This window comes from Semicossyphus pulcher, unplaced genomic scaffold (assembly GCF_022749685.1).
Source record: "Semicossyphus pulcher isolate SPU_LCO1_2020_fin unplaced genomic scaffold, fSemPul1.0.p SCAF_17, whole genome shotgun sequence".
Lineage (NCBI taxonomy): Eukaryota > Metazoa > Chordata > Actinopteri > Labriformes > Labridae > Semicossyphus > Semicossyphus pulcher.
The window spans coordinates 7,399,274-7,413,371 of record NW_027211681.1 but is presented as its reverse complement, the minus strand read 5'-3'; the positions used below and the strand labels follow the sequence as shown (position 1 = coordinate 7,413,371).

At 41.7% G+C, this 14,098-nt stretch overlaps 1 protein-coding gene across 1 annotated transcript in view; it reads left to right on the top strand.

Annotated features, from left to right (window-relative positions):
• ctnna2 (catenin (cadherin-associated protein), alpha 2) overlaps nt 1-14,098 on the top strand; it is a 335,256-nt gene that overhangs the window by 94,425 nt on the left and 226,733 nt on the right. Inside the window, exon 7 of the mRNA XM_069665324.1 lies at nt 6,037-6,240. Within this exon, the coding sequence (XP_069521425.1) occupies nt 6,037-6,240 (204 nt within the window). The remainder of the gene's footprint in view (nt 1-6,036; nt 6,241-14,098) is intronic.

Genomic DNA, 14,098 nt, shown 5'->3' with positions numbered 1-14,098 from the left:
GTTGTCATCAAATATTGGAAAGTCCTTGGAGGCTCATTTGATGTAGGCTGATGTGACATGTGCCCTGTCTCACTGGTTAATGCCCCAAAGTGGGGCCAAACTCGTGACCTCGTCCTTTGTGGGGAGCACATGAGGTAGCCTCCGGTGGTGATACACTGTCAAAATCAACATTCACGTTGAAGCTTAAAGCCTGGCCTAGATTTCGGGAAAGAAACTTAACTCTTTCATCACCCTGCAGGTAAGATCTGTCCAACCGCTCTGGCAAACAACCTATCATAAAAGTACAATACATCTGTCCCTAGACCATTTGGAAATCTTGACCTGGCCGTTGTTCTTTACAGTTGTTGGAGTACATTTCAGTTAGCTGCACAGTATGTTACAACAAAGCAGAGAACGTTTGACCTGGCGCTCCGCTTAGATAAATTGACTCTTTCCTTTAAGGACTTTGGAAATGTTCCGGTTTTGATTTGCTTCTTTGAAAGGCTTCAAAAGTCAGTGTCAGCAAATATGCTCTGCTGAATTATCCTTGAACAATGCACTAAATCCCCATTTGCCAGTCATACTGCTCAGAAGCTGACTCGGCTCTGTGAACTGCGAGAAGAAGGGAAAAATAAACTCCTCACATAGGATTCAAAAGGATATGTTTGGTGTTAATAATGGATGTAGAAAGCATTTATGAATGAATGATCTTAATGTATCAATGTTGTAGTCTGATATTAGTCATATAAGAAGGCCTTGGATCTAAAGGCTTTGATTGCAGCATTTTTTTTAAACACCTAAATGAGTGTCTTTTTTTATTTTGTTCACGTGTCAGCGGTTCCTTAAAAAAGGACTCACCCTGGCCTTTAAAGCAAAAAAAAAAAAGTAATTGCTAATGGTTGGAAGTTCAAAGGCAGCAAACGCCTGAAAAAACATGAGTGTAACACGGTGAAACTCATTGAAGGAACTGACACTATCAGTCAAGTTTGTAAGCTTCTTGGAGGATGTCTTCAGCCAATGCCAATTACCTTGAAAACCTCTCAGCCTTTGTCATGCGAGCATTTGCTGCTCTTTCTACTCTGCCTATTCCCAACTCCCAGTGATAATTGCAACCTGACATCCTGTGTGGAATAACAATCGAGTACAGCAAAGGGTGTTCTCAGCTTCCCTTGATGTTCTATTCTTCTTTGCATCTTTCTTTGGTGAGATCCACAGTGTGTTGAGCTCCGTTGTTCCTCTTTGGCTTCCTAAAGCTCTGATTCTGACGTAGACGTCAACATTAAGATAGTAATTCCACAACAAGGTTGGGGAAAAGGGATGTTTTATTTACTTTTCTTTCAAAGAGATTCACCTTAATGGGTACTAGCTAAATGTAGAGTTTTTTATGGAGCTGTACATTTTCAATTAACTCCCATTTTATGTGTCCCATAACGTCATGATGCCCATAATGTGTTTATTCAATGCACATCCATATCCACTGGGTACTACTTAGCTTCTATGAGACAGAGGTTCTAGAAGGTTCCCAGTTTGAATCCCAGTTTGAACGTCTCGCTCTGTGTGGAGTTTGCATGTTCTCCCCGTGCATATGTCGGTTCCCTCCTGGTACTCCAGCTTCCTCCCACAGTCCAAAGACCTGCTCGTTCAACGGTGACTCTAAGTTGCCTGTAGGTGTGAGTGCAAGTATAGAAGGTTGTCTGTCTCTATGTGTCAGCCCTGTGATTGACGGGTGATCCGTCCAGGTTGTACTCCGCCTCTTGGCCAATGACTGCTGGGTTCGGCTCCAGCCCCCCCCCCCCCCCCCCCCCCCCCCGCGACCCTGACAGGATAAGCGGTATAGTCTTAATAGTCTTAAGTCTTAATAGCGAGGTTCTTATTTAAGGGACGCTGGATTAGCTCAGTTGGTAGAGCAGGGACCCCATATGCAGAGGCAAAGTCCATGACGTGAGCCTCCCCATCAGATAGTGATACTCAAAGATAAACAGTATTTCTTGGCGTAAGCAGCACAAATACATTATGTAAACTTACAGTGAAATATGCTTTTATAGCCTTTTATTTAGTATCAGATATGAAGATCAAAAAATAAAATCCATATGATCCAAGTGCAGAGACGCAGTACATCTAAGACACTTCTCATTCTCCACATTAATTTAACATCAGTAGAAGCATAATGCGAAAACACTGAAGAATCTGTTTTATGAGCAGGCGGTAAGAAAAAATGAAAGGCTCCATACTCCACTGTGAAAGCATAGACATGAATAAATCCACTGCTGGCTCAAGTATTGATTATTGCAACACAAAGTTTTGAATATGTGCTTTAATACCCTAATGATGGCATCAGGAGCTTTTAGACAACACATTAATCAACATCTGTTTATGCACAACTATTCCTGCTTTACCACTTTTAAATATAAGCAAGAGGGGATGGATGGAATATAATGTCAGTATACACAATACAAATATTTTCATGTAAATAAATGTCTGTTAAGTCACTATCTATCACCGAATGAGGTAACGCACTGTTGATTAGGCCTATGGCCCACTGATGAAAGCCTTTGTATTTGCAGTATATAATATTATTATGGACTGGGTGTCTGTGGCAACATTTGTGGGAAAAATCACAAGCGGCGTCCAGTTAGTTATGCGTTCTCCATCACCCAGCAGTGGTTGGTCTGCCAGAGAGGGTAGGCGGAGCTAAGTGGCTGCTTTTCCGGGTCTCTGCAAGTGTTGCGAGTAAACAGTAATCTACTATGTCTGAACAAACAAAGAAAAGATCGATGTCTACAGATACAACTTCAAAAATAAGTGAAAATCCAAAGAAAAAAAGAAACAAATTTGACGCTCTGATGAAGGCAAACAGTCTGAAAAGGAAAGCGACCGTCAGCGAGGAAAAGCCAGAGTTACAACCGGGACAAACGGAGCCAACCGTAGTGTCAAGATGAAATCTTTGAGATAACATTAAAGTCCAAATGAAACGTTACATCAATGCTATACAATACGTTTGACTTCATGGTTTTGTCATAGTATTCTTAGCCGTTACAAGACTAGTATGTTTCATTGAGACAAGAACATATCTGAACCTCTGTACCTCACATTTTTGTAGTCCAGTAAAGTTAAAGACAGAGAGGCAAAAAAAACCCACCTTGAACATCTAATGAATGAAACTGCTTGTATTTTATTTTGAAATACTGTTGACTGTGTCTCTCTTTTGTCCCTTTTTGCATTCCTTCTCTGAAATTGCTTTCCGTCTGTCTCTTCCTCCTAACTTGTTTTGTCATTTATTTCCTGTAGCCTCAAACTCTCTCTCCCCTCCCCATCTTTTTTTAACACAACACCTTGTATTTACCGCGCCTTCCTGCCAGCTGTAGATGAAAAGTAGGTTAGGCTCGCACTCTCCTACCTTGCATGTTAATATGCACCATTTGACAGTCTGGCACCCTGCCCCAGGATTACACCGGTTTAGGAGAGACCGAACACTGCACCTTTGCTCCGTTATGTGTTATCCCCCCCACCACCAACACTTCCACCACCCTTCCACAGACCTACATCTCAGGGCTTTCTCCCCTCAGAGGAACTGATGAATGTTTTGTTTATTTACAGCTCAGATGACACTGAAATGCAACTTTGGTTGTGCTGGGCGCTGAAGCATTAAAATCATTAATTTAATTGGTTTTGTTGAACCTTAGGATGAAAAGACCGAACTCAAACTGCTGCTAGTTAAACGTTCCCCTGTGAGTAGATGTAAGGGATATGATTAAACGCTGTTTGTGTGAAAATGCGAGGCACATGCTGCTGTTCTGCTTCGAGAATTAGTGTCTCCTCTCGCTGATCCATCGGTATTCCTAGCTCTCCAAATTGAACACACCGAGATAAGTCAACATTAAATTAAATGGCTTTACTGCGGCAGTATTCACATTAATGTCAGGGGAAGCTCGGAAGATAAACTTATTGTGCTCTATACAACACTCACATGAACACAAGCATTTTCACCTCCAGGTTAGATTGGAATCAGATTGAGAAAGAGATGTAGAAAACATTAGTAATACTCATATAAAAACTCTGATATGCCTCTAACACTCATGTCCTGTGCCCTTTGAGTAATGTTTTCAGATGTACCTGAGTAATGTTTTTCACAGAACGGGGGGGTCACATCAATGTGAGCTGTCTCTCTCCCTCTTACAGAACACTCTGTAAATGGCGCCAGCTACATTTTTCACACAGCTGAAAAGCTGAAAATTACAACCTCTTTTCGTACGTCAGTATGAAAGCTGTGTGAATTCTAAATATATGTTAGAGCAGAACACAAGAGGCATGAAGCAGTGTGCCCATTTCTTAAGAAAGGAGTCAAGCATTACCCTTTTCAAACCGTCATGATACAAGCAGCTGCATGGCACATTAGATCAGCACGGACATGAAAACAACATACACAGTCATTCCCCCTCTGCGGAGATCTGATACGGCACTATATAAGGAGACGTCTCTTTGGGCTCACGTCGTACTTAAGAGGTCCACAATGAAAGCAAGACATGAATTACCAGAGCTCAAAAAGCTGCAGTAATGGCCGCTTCCTTTTGATTCTCTCCTCTCATTATTACCCTCAAACAGCCCAGAACCTTCCAAGTCAACAGGAAGTGAGTGTCTAATGCCCTCAGTGATTTTGTGTACAGCATCACTTTGAATTTGTTATCTTCAAGTCAAGCTGCCCTGTGTTTCACCTTCTTAATGCACCCCTGGTTTTGCCTATCATCACAGTAGCTGATTGTTGTCAGAGGGGTTCAGCCTCATTCAGCGCAACAATTTGCATACATCTTAATACCACTGTAAACAATCCTCTGTGAATATCTGATGGCTGTTTGCCGTTTTCTTTAAACACAGTGGAATCTTTTTTATGTTCCTGACGCAAATATAACTGAATATATAACTTATTTGTTATTCTAATTAGTTAAAAAAAACTGATGCTTTCTATTTGAAATTTCATTTTCTCCTTGAAGGGATTTATCACCAAGCACATTATTCCTCTTGGAGAGAGACTTCCAGCTTTACATTTCTCACTTCACACACACGCCATGGTCTAAGCTCGCTCTAAACCCTGGAGGGATCTGATCCTGTGCTTGTTTTTCTTTACATACATATTATTTTGTGCACGCCATCAAAGGGCCGGCTGCGACACAGTGGTAGAGTCGGTCATCTTTCCACCGGAACATTGGTGGTTTGACCCCCAGCTCCCTCAGTCTACATGCAGAAGTGTCCATGGGCAACGCCAGATTGCTCCCAGTGGTATAGCCAACGGTGTGTGAATGTGATGACTGATTGAGAGTTGGGCACTTTCACATCAGTGTGTGAATGTGACATGTAGTGTCAGTCCATTTACCATTCTAACGGTATCATAATTAAGGCTGTCCCAGACTACAGATTGAAGTAGTCTTCTAGTTTATGCAAGTTTAAGTTTAGTCTGATTGTGAGTGCACATTTATGAAATCAATTTATTCCCTAAACGTATATATTTTTTTCGGCATCAGAACATTGTTAACAGGGTTTTGAAGCGAACATCTTTTACACTGTGCTACATTACAGAGAGAAACAATAATGCAAGCTCCACAGGCAGACACGGTGGGCTTTAGCCCGGCTCATGCTAACAAGCTAACTACTGACCTAATGCAGAATAATTGATAGACATCATGGTTACATTCAATAAAACAGGTGCTTAATTCACTCAATGCTGCGAACACTACACTGTACACAGTGTACCATGCTTATACTGGTATCTGAATTCATCTGGACAGTTTCTGTGACTTTATCTTTTCACCTCCCAAAACACTCACAAGCTGTACTACATCACAGGTATACGTGTAATAACATAAGCATGAGCTCTGAATGTTTCGGTGACCAATGGACCATTGAAAACTTGACCCCTCTCATCGACCAACAATCTCTGAAATGTGAATAATGGTTTATAACAGGTCACAGATTCTCAGTTTGGACCTCCTTTAGGTCATGCTTTACCCCAGATGGTTTTGTATTTCTACCCTGACCTTCTTCCTTGTCTTTTTCGCCCTCCAGAACAAGATCATCCTGGACCCTCTGACATTCAGCGAGGCTCGTTTCCGGCCCTCTCTGGAGGAACGCTTGGAGAGCATCATCAGCGGCGCCGCACTAATGGCTGACTCTTCATGCACACGTGACGACCGCCGCGAACGCATCGTGGCTGAGTGCAACGCCGTTCGACAGGCCCTTCAAGACTTGTTGAGCGAGTACATGAACAATGTGAGTTTCCTCCAGTGATTCTATACTTGCTAGCTAAATGCTTTCTCTTGCACCTATTTGAGCAGAAGCAAAGGAAATGTTTCCACTTCATCCTGCTACACTTCCTCCACTGTCAGCACATTCAATGGTCTGTTCTTTTATTCTCCACTTTAACTCAAGCCATATATTTTCTCTCATCAAGTCGTACTTACACATAAAGCGAAAGCCTGCAGCACTACTCCAGTATCATGTCTTCAGTTTGACATGTGGGACTCTTTCTCGAGGCAGGGGATAGATCGGGCTATTTTTAGGACAACAAAAGGTCATGATACATCCATGTTGCTATCAGCAAAAGCAAAGTAGCATCTTGACTGAGATGGGAAAATATTTGAGCTAAACAAAGTTCATGCAACCAGCAAATTGTGACTTAAAAGACGAAAAAAAAAGTTGGAATATTTATAGTAAAGCGAATATCTGAGTCTTTCTCTTGGCATGCAAATATGGTGATCGTCTGGGACACTGTGAGCCAATGAAAACGCACAGCATCACACTCTCGAAACATTACATAACTCCACAAATTTAGCCTTATTATTATTATATTTTATTACTATTATTATCATGCCTATTGGTGATATCAGTTTAGCATGTTGTGACACTAAAACTCCTGGGCAAAAACAGTGTTCCTTCCTCTTGGAGTCTGGATTTTTCCCTCCCATTTCGAAAGTCATGCATCTCCCTGTGATTGGCACAGCTGTTTAAAGGTTATGAGACTGGCCAAGACAATGATTAATCATCACACACATCCAATTTATATTCCACTGCCGCCACCCTTTTTGTGCACAGCGATCTGCGAGTTGTGTGAGCTACGTGTCTGCGTGAGCGTGAACGGTTGATGCACTCGGATTCGCCGTCATTGAATTTGCACACACGACTTAGTTCTTTGTGCTTGACTTTGTGATTGTGCCATTTAAGATTTCTGAACCTTCAATGTCGAATCTTTAAGTATCTGATCTCCTTTTATCATCTTAAAAGTAAGTGTGTTTTAAGTGTTCCTGCATTAGTCTGCAAAGACGTGCACAGGCAATTTGATGTGCAGTTTGGCTACGGAAAAGGCACCCTGTCCTTCCTTTACTCAGTATTTGTAACCTGTTCCCACCTTAGTGTTGCCAGTATCCTTAAATGGGGCTGCAACTAATTATTTTGATAGTCGACTAGTCGGATAATAATTTCCACAATTACTTAATGGCTCTTATTTAGCTATCAGCTTTTACGTTTGGTTGTAAGTTCTTTTAAGCATGTGGTAACAAACAATAAAGACAATAAATATGAGTTCTCCCTTCAAAAATATGTCTTTTAATAATTTGGCTTCTGATTTGGCTACTACTGATACGAAGATGAATAAAGGAGGAAGAAGCAGATGAGAAGGAGAGAAGGTGTTTTCAGGTGAGGGACTGAAAATGTAAACGAGAGAACAATCACGCAGCGTGGCCGTTACTTTGGATTGTTAAGTAAAATGTCACAATTGATGTTTAAAAGAGAGATGCGTCAGCGTCTTTCTATATCATTACAGTGTTATATTAATGTTAATAGCCAATACATCTATAGATAGCTAACATTGGCTAGCTGAGAAGCTAATTATCTTATCTGGTCGAATGTGAATCATCCACCGGTCCAGCGTGGCTTCTCTTCAGGTGCTCTCGCATTACCGACATGCTCCCGTGATAAGCAAAGCCCGCTTTACAGATCTCGCAGGCGACTATTTTCTTGCTCCCAGAAGTTTTAGGATGTTTGCCATGTTTTGTTTACCTGTTGCCTCCCGGTCGCTGTTTTGCATGCGCAACTGTCAGCAGAGATAGTAAGGATGCGAGATGCCTCACTCCTTAGCAAACTCAGCTCCGGAAATCAATGTCAAGTCAGCGTACAGCATGAAAAACACGCTCGATGACGTATTTTTGACAATTTAAGTTGTTGTTAACTTATTTTGTCATCGATTCATGTCGACTAATCATTGCACCCCTACCCATAGTTGTGTGCTCACACACATTCCAGCACATGTGCTTCTTTTCTGTGTACCTGGATTAAAACATGTGATCACCATAGCAGCTTAATTATGACGACGTAAATATGAATGAACACTAATATAGCCATACATGCCAGGCACTTTAGGGCAATAAACTGATTAATGACTAAAGAAAACACATGAACCACAACGGCTCAGTAAATTACACTCTGTTCATTAATATGCAAAGCAAGAAAGGTGAAGAGCGGAAGTGTGGAGATCCCACTCAACACAAAGAAGACGATGCCATCATTGACATTGCTTTTTGAAAGGAAGTACTTCCAATGATCGTACTCGCATTCATTCTGCACGTACTGATTCTTAAAAATGAATCTTCCCCGCGCACTCTTCTCAAAGCAGTGGGAATATAAAGTTACCACTGCGATACCATCAACATGGCAACCTTTCAGGTGCCCTAAACAGAGCCATACATCACTGAAAAGGCAGAGCCCATAACTTCCACAGCGGGCCACAGCCAGAGTTCTCAGATAACCCCTAATGGGCCTCGGCTGCTGGTGAGTTATTGCTGTGTTGAAAATGACCCGTGTATCGTACCCATGTGGTGTACTAAACTGGGACTCAGAGTTAACATTGGACGTTGTAGCCTCAGGTAGTGCAACCATCTGTGGAGGAAGAAGCTCAGGGGCTGGTAATCTCTTCGTGTGCTGCTAGTGGTTAACAGCCATTTAATATGTTCACTTAAGAGCCTCTCTTCCTGTAGTGTTTTTTAACCATTACATGGGCAGCATTTTATTAGTTAACTGGTGTCTCAAGGAGGGAACCCAAGTGTTTGTAGAAGGGTTCTCCTTTGAGAGGAGGAGTGCTTTAGAAGTCCTTCCTAGTCCTTCACTACTGTGAAAATCTAGGCCGCCCTGAAAGCAGCTCCAGAAGATGCTATTTTCAAAATAAAATTCACATTAGAAACAACCTACATTGGTTAACCTGCATTATTTAATGTATTTTTACATTATTTCATTGACCTAAACGCCACTTAATGATAATCTACTGGATTTCCTGTGTGTGCGACCTGCTGACACCGTGCACTAAGGGTCGATACCCGATGTATTAAGTGTCATTTGTGGCCATTGAGCAGTTGGCAAGCTGGGTGTCTATTGATCCCCACAGTATCAGTCCTCCTGCTGGCAAAAGGCCCTCTGCAATACTCTATAATCGTCAACTTAATAATGTGTATTTGTTGTGGCATATCAGTGCTTATAAAGCAGTCTGGAAACAATGGGGGGGGCTATTAGGTAACGGAACTTGTTAGATTAGAGATCATATCAGGCTGTAATAGAATATAAACAGTGCAACAGCTAAGAGTAACACTGCATGTTTGTGAGCGTCTGTCACTGCTGAGGGAAATGACCTTCATTAGTTGTCAAAGCTTTGCTTATTGTGTTTTTGTTTACTCTTCTGCTGTGTTGCACTCTTTTTTTTTTTAGAAAGTCTAAAATGTTTCGGCTCTATAAAAATGTTATCTCTGCCCTTTTTATTTTTTGTTTAATTTGGAAAATGGACTTTTATTCATGCTAATGTATGCTAATTTGTATTCAGAAAACAATGTCGCGATTGTTTTCTCCGAATATGACGTCAGATCTACAGATACTTTCTCCTATAAATGTTCCTAGAACAAAATAGAATTATGGGCATGTTTATGAATACTCTGATGCCCTTTCCCCCTCTTAAGGCAAGGCAGCTTTTTGCTAAAGTAATCGTGCCTTGCTTCATTAGGCCCATGAGTTGTGTTTCAGAGGCTACAGCTGGGAGATTGCTGACAGCCCCTGGCTGTCCAAGCAAAGAACAGAGAGTAAATCACACAGACACAAAGAACAAAATGCTTCCACCCCTCAGCTCAGCATCCCCAATGAGGGTAAATCAACAACTGAGAGTTAATATGGAAGATCGTCTTGCCAAGCCTGTTTACAAAGTGTCTTTTTAATGAATGATGTAGATACGTAAATAGATGTAAATCTGTAAATAAATGAAAACGGAAGGTTTGTTAAGCCTTACTCATCCAACACCCCCAGATGACCTTAATTGTGTATTTTTACATTGCAATAATGATCATTGCACAGCTCAATAGGAACACATTATTATTTCTTTGGTTAAAACAACAACTTTTTTATGTATACATTTCAAGCCGCCTCAAACTGTTTTTCAGTTTTTCAGGGAGGACTTGTGGCGTTTCTTTTGGCATAGCTGCGACCCATGCTGTGATTTTGCTTTCTAAAGTTGTTCTGCATTCTCCCAAAAAATAAATATGAAAAGCCAGAATGGCAAATGTCAGGGTTCAGGCACCATGGGATGTGTGAGTCATCTCATTACTGCAGTGCCACATAACAGACTTGTTGTTAACAATTTACAACTTTGTGATGTGCCACACGTCACCTACAACCCACGGCTGGGACAAATCAACCAGTTGAAAGTAGTCGGAGAACTTTCATCATAGATGTTTATATTGGCTGATTATAATCCTAAAAATATGACTCAATGACACAAGTACAAAGAAGCTGTGAATGTTGGTCAGTAAAGTCGATTCCAGCATTCCCTCTCAATGTGAAATGTATTAGTTCAAATATTGTTTCTCACTGAAACATCCACAAGTATAACCCCCCGAGAAAAATGTAAAAAGAGTCATTCCTGGCTTTACAGCAAAAGTCCTTTTGTTCAAAGTTTACTAAACTAATGTAAACATCCACTTGCCTTTATGTTTCCTCCTTCATTCAGTCACATACACACCCTCCCCTTCCCAACACACAAATTTTTATAGGAAGCCTGAACCACAGCACAAGGTTAATCAATGTGGTAGCTGGCAATAAATTAGGTTCAAGTGACAGGAGAATGTCCATACCTGTCTCTGCTGCTGGTGATCTGTGATTGGTGACAGCAGGCCCGGCTCCCTGGCTGGTGCTGAATCATCAGGAGCAGCTGATTTAGTTACGGCAGCTCCGACAGGGCCAATCTATCAATTGATCCGGAGAGTAATGCATTACCAGCTTGGGTCAAGGAAGGAAGCGGTGGCAGAATATAGCCATAGCCAGAATCCACGGCAGGTGAAAGGGGGGCAGAACTGGACAGAACTGTTAGCGGCATAAGGAAGGATTTAGGGAGTGCGATGGCAAGTGCACTAATCTCACTGTTAGCTGTGGCACATAAAACTAAACAGGGCTTGTGAGGTAGGATGATCATTAGGGTCAAGACTGATGGCCTTCCTGTCTGCACAGCTCCTCTGGGAGTTGCCATGTAGAATGCTCAATCAACAATTTGGGTGACTAATCACAAACTGTACAATGTGTGTGTTTGCATGTGCACATGTTGTCCGATTGCATCATTTCTTGAGATGCTGTTGTCTCAAAAGTAAAAATGAGAGTGTGAGAACATAGAATAAAAGAGACAAAGCTGCTGAACATTGTGCATCGACAGGTGCAGGGAAGGGAAGGTGTGGGCAGTGATCGATAGTGAGTCCCAGGGCTAAAGGCCCATTATAAACTTAAAAAAGAAGTGCTGTTTGGACAGTCTGAGAGTGGTGAGAGCCCCTCTCCAACAGCAGAATGAAAGAAGGCGGGAGGGGGGACACACTAATTTATTATTGGGGTTTTTTTTCACTTTATAAAACTTTGTGCCGTGTAAATAAAAATCCCCATGTCTTTTATCAATGGCTTTATACTAGTGCAGTAGCCAAAATAATGAGTACAACTATGCAAAATTAAAATATTATGTGTAGATTGTCTTTGTGCACATGAATAGCATTGTAATTGAGCATTCCATGGCTATAAACTGAAATTGTATTCAGTTTCAGATGGCTCGCTCATCCAATATTTGGCTTTATTGAAGCATTTTTCCCAGTCGCCCACAGTGGATGTATTATGTGGTACACACATAAAAGCCTCAAAATATAGCAACACAAAAAAGCCCTAAAACATTGCAACCCACCAAAAAGCCCGAAAACATTGCAACCCACCAAAAAGCCCGAAAACATTGCAACTTCCAAAAAGGCCCGAAAACATTGCAACCCACCAAAAAGCCCGAAAACATAGCAACTCACCAAAAAGGCCCCAAAACATTGCAACCCCCAAAAAGGCCCTAAAACATTGCGACCCCCCAAAAAGGACCTAAAACATTGCAACCCACCAAAAAGCCCAAAACATTGCAACCCCCAAAAAGGCCCTAAAACATTGCGACCCCCCAAAAAGGACCTAAAACATTGCAACCCACCAAAAAGCCCGAAAACATTGCAACCCCCAAAAAGGCCCTAAAACATTGCAACCCCCAAAAAGGCCCTAAAACATTGCGACCCCCCAAAAAGGACCTAAAACATTGCAACCCACCAAAAAGCCCAAAACATTGCAACCCCCAAAAAGGCCCGAAAACATTGCAACCCACCAAAAAGCCCAAAAACATTGCAACCCCCTAAAAGGCCCTACAATTTTTCAACCCCCAAAAAGGCCCTAAAACATTGCAACCCCCAAAAAAGCCCTAAAAATTTGCAACCCACTAAAAGCTGTAAAACACAAAAATCCCCAAAACATTGCAACCCACAAAATGCCCAAAACATTGCAACCCACAAAAAAGCCCAAAACATTGCAACTTGCTAAGCAACTTATAAAAAAGCTATCTGGCATTTTAGACCATCCGGCCACCTCAAAAAGAGCTTGCGAAATCCTGGGGGAACCGATTCATGAATTGCAACAAAGAATTTGAGGTTTACTTGCTGCACTTCCAGGAAACTATCTACTGTTTATCCACAAGAAAGTTTTGAAAGAGAAATATTAAAATATTAATAACCCCCCTAAAATCTTTTAGATTTTGTTTAGGCACAATCTGAGATCATATCTGTGCCTATGAGCACTCGATTTATGAGGCCCTGTAGCTGCTTGGAACTCCTCTTCCCATCTGAGACCCTCTTGTCTGAGATGAGAAGCGTCAGTCTGGCAACATAGACCACACAAAGCCTGAAGTTGCCCACACTGTCTGTCCTCATTGTCTGAAATCCTCCACACAAATAGTTTATATGTAACAAAACCTAACTTTGACAAGGCACCACCACAAAACTACTGCTACTTTCTTGTGTTTACAATGCAACTTGTACTCTATATCATGGAAGTCTTAGTTTGAGGAATGGAGCAGAACAAAACAGACCTGATCAATACTTCCTCCGTCCCTGTGCTCCTCTGGTGTGCTCCACTGTCTGTCAGCCTAAGCTGGCTGAAGGGCACAGCTGTAAGAGATGCAAGGAGGCTGAATTTACACTGACAGGGTTTTCTGAGGCTAATTAGGTGTGTAGGGGGTATCCAAAATGATGGAACTGATAGGTAATGTCAGAACAGACAAGGTTTAGGGTCACAGTTTGAATCCATGGCTTTAAAGTTTAGGTTTAGGCTGCAGCTCGTATTATTGTCAAGTAATAACAATACAATAATAATTGTAGCAGAGAGTGGCTGTATTTTAGAGCAGCATTAGCCTTGAATTGTATATTCACACACTGGGAGATAATTTGACTGTTAAATAAGGGCAGTTGTCCATTCTTCCACATTTCACCATGCTAACAACATGCGAGATGTAAACAGTCTCAGAGTGAACACTGTAGGGAACTGGCCCTTCTGCCCTATTTTTTTTTTTTTCATGTTGTCTAGAATCTCGACAATCCCGCCGATGGCCATGCCTCTGATATGGCTCATGACACTCCTAAAACATAACCTCACCTCACCACTCAAAGGTCTGCGCGGCTACAAGCTTGCACACGAAAAGAAAGCAAATTGATGTGTTTTCGGTTCCGGTCTGTGTTCCTCTATCACTCGCAGTCTTTATTTTCCTCGGTGT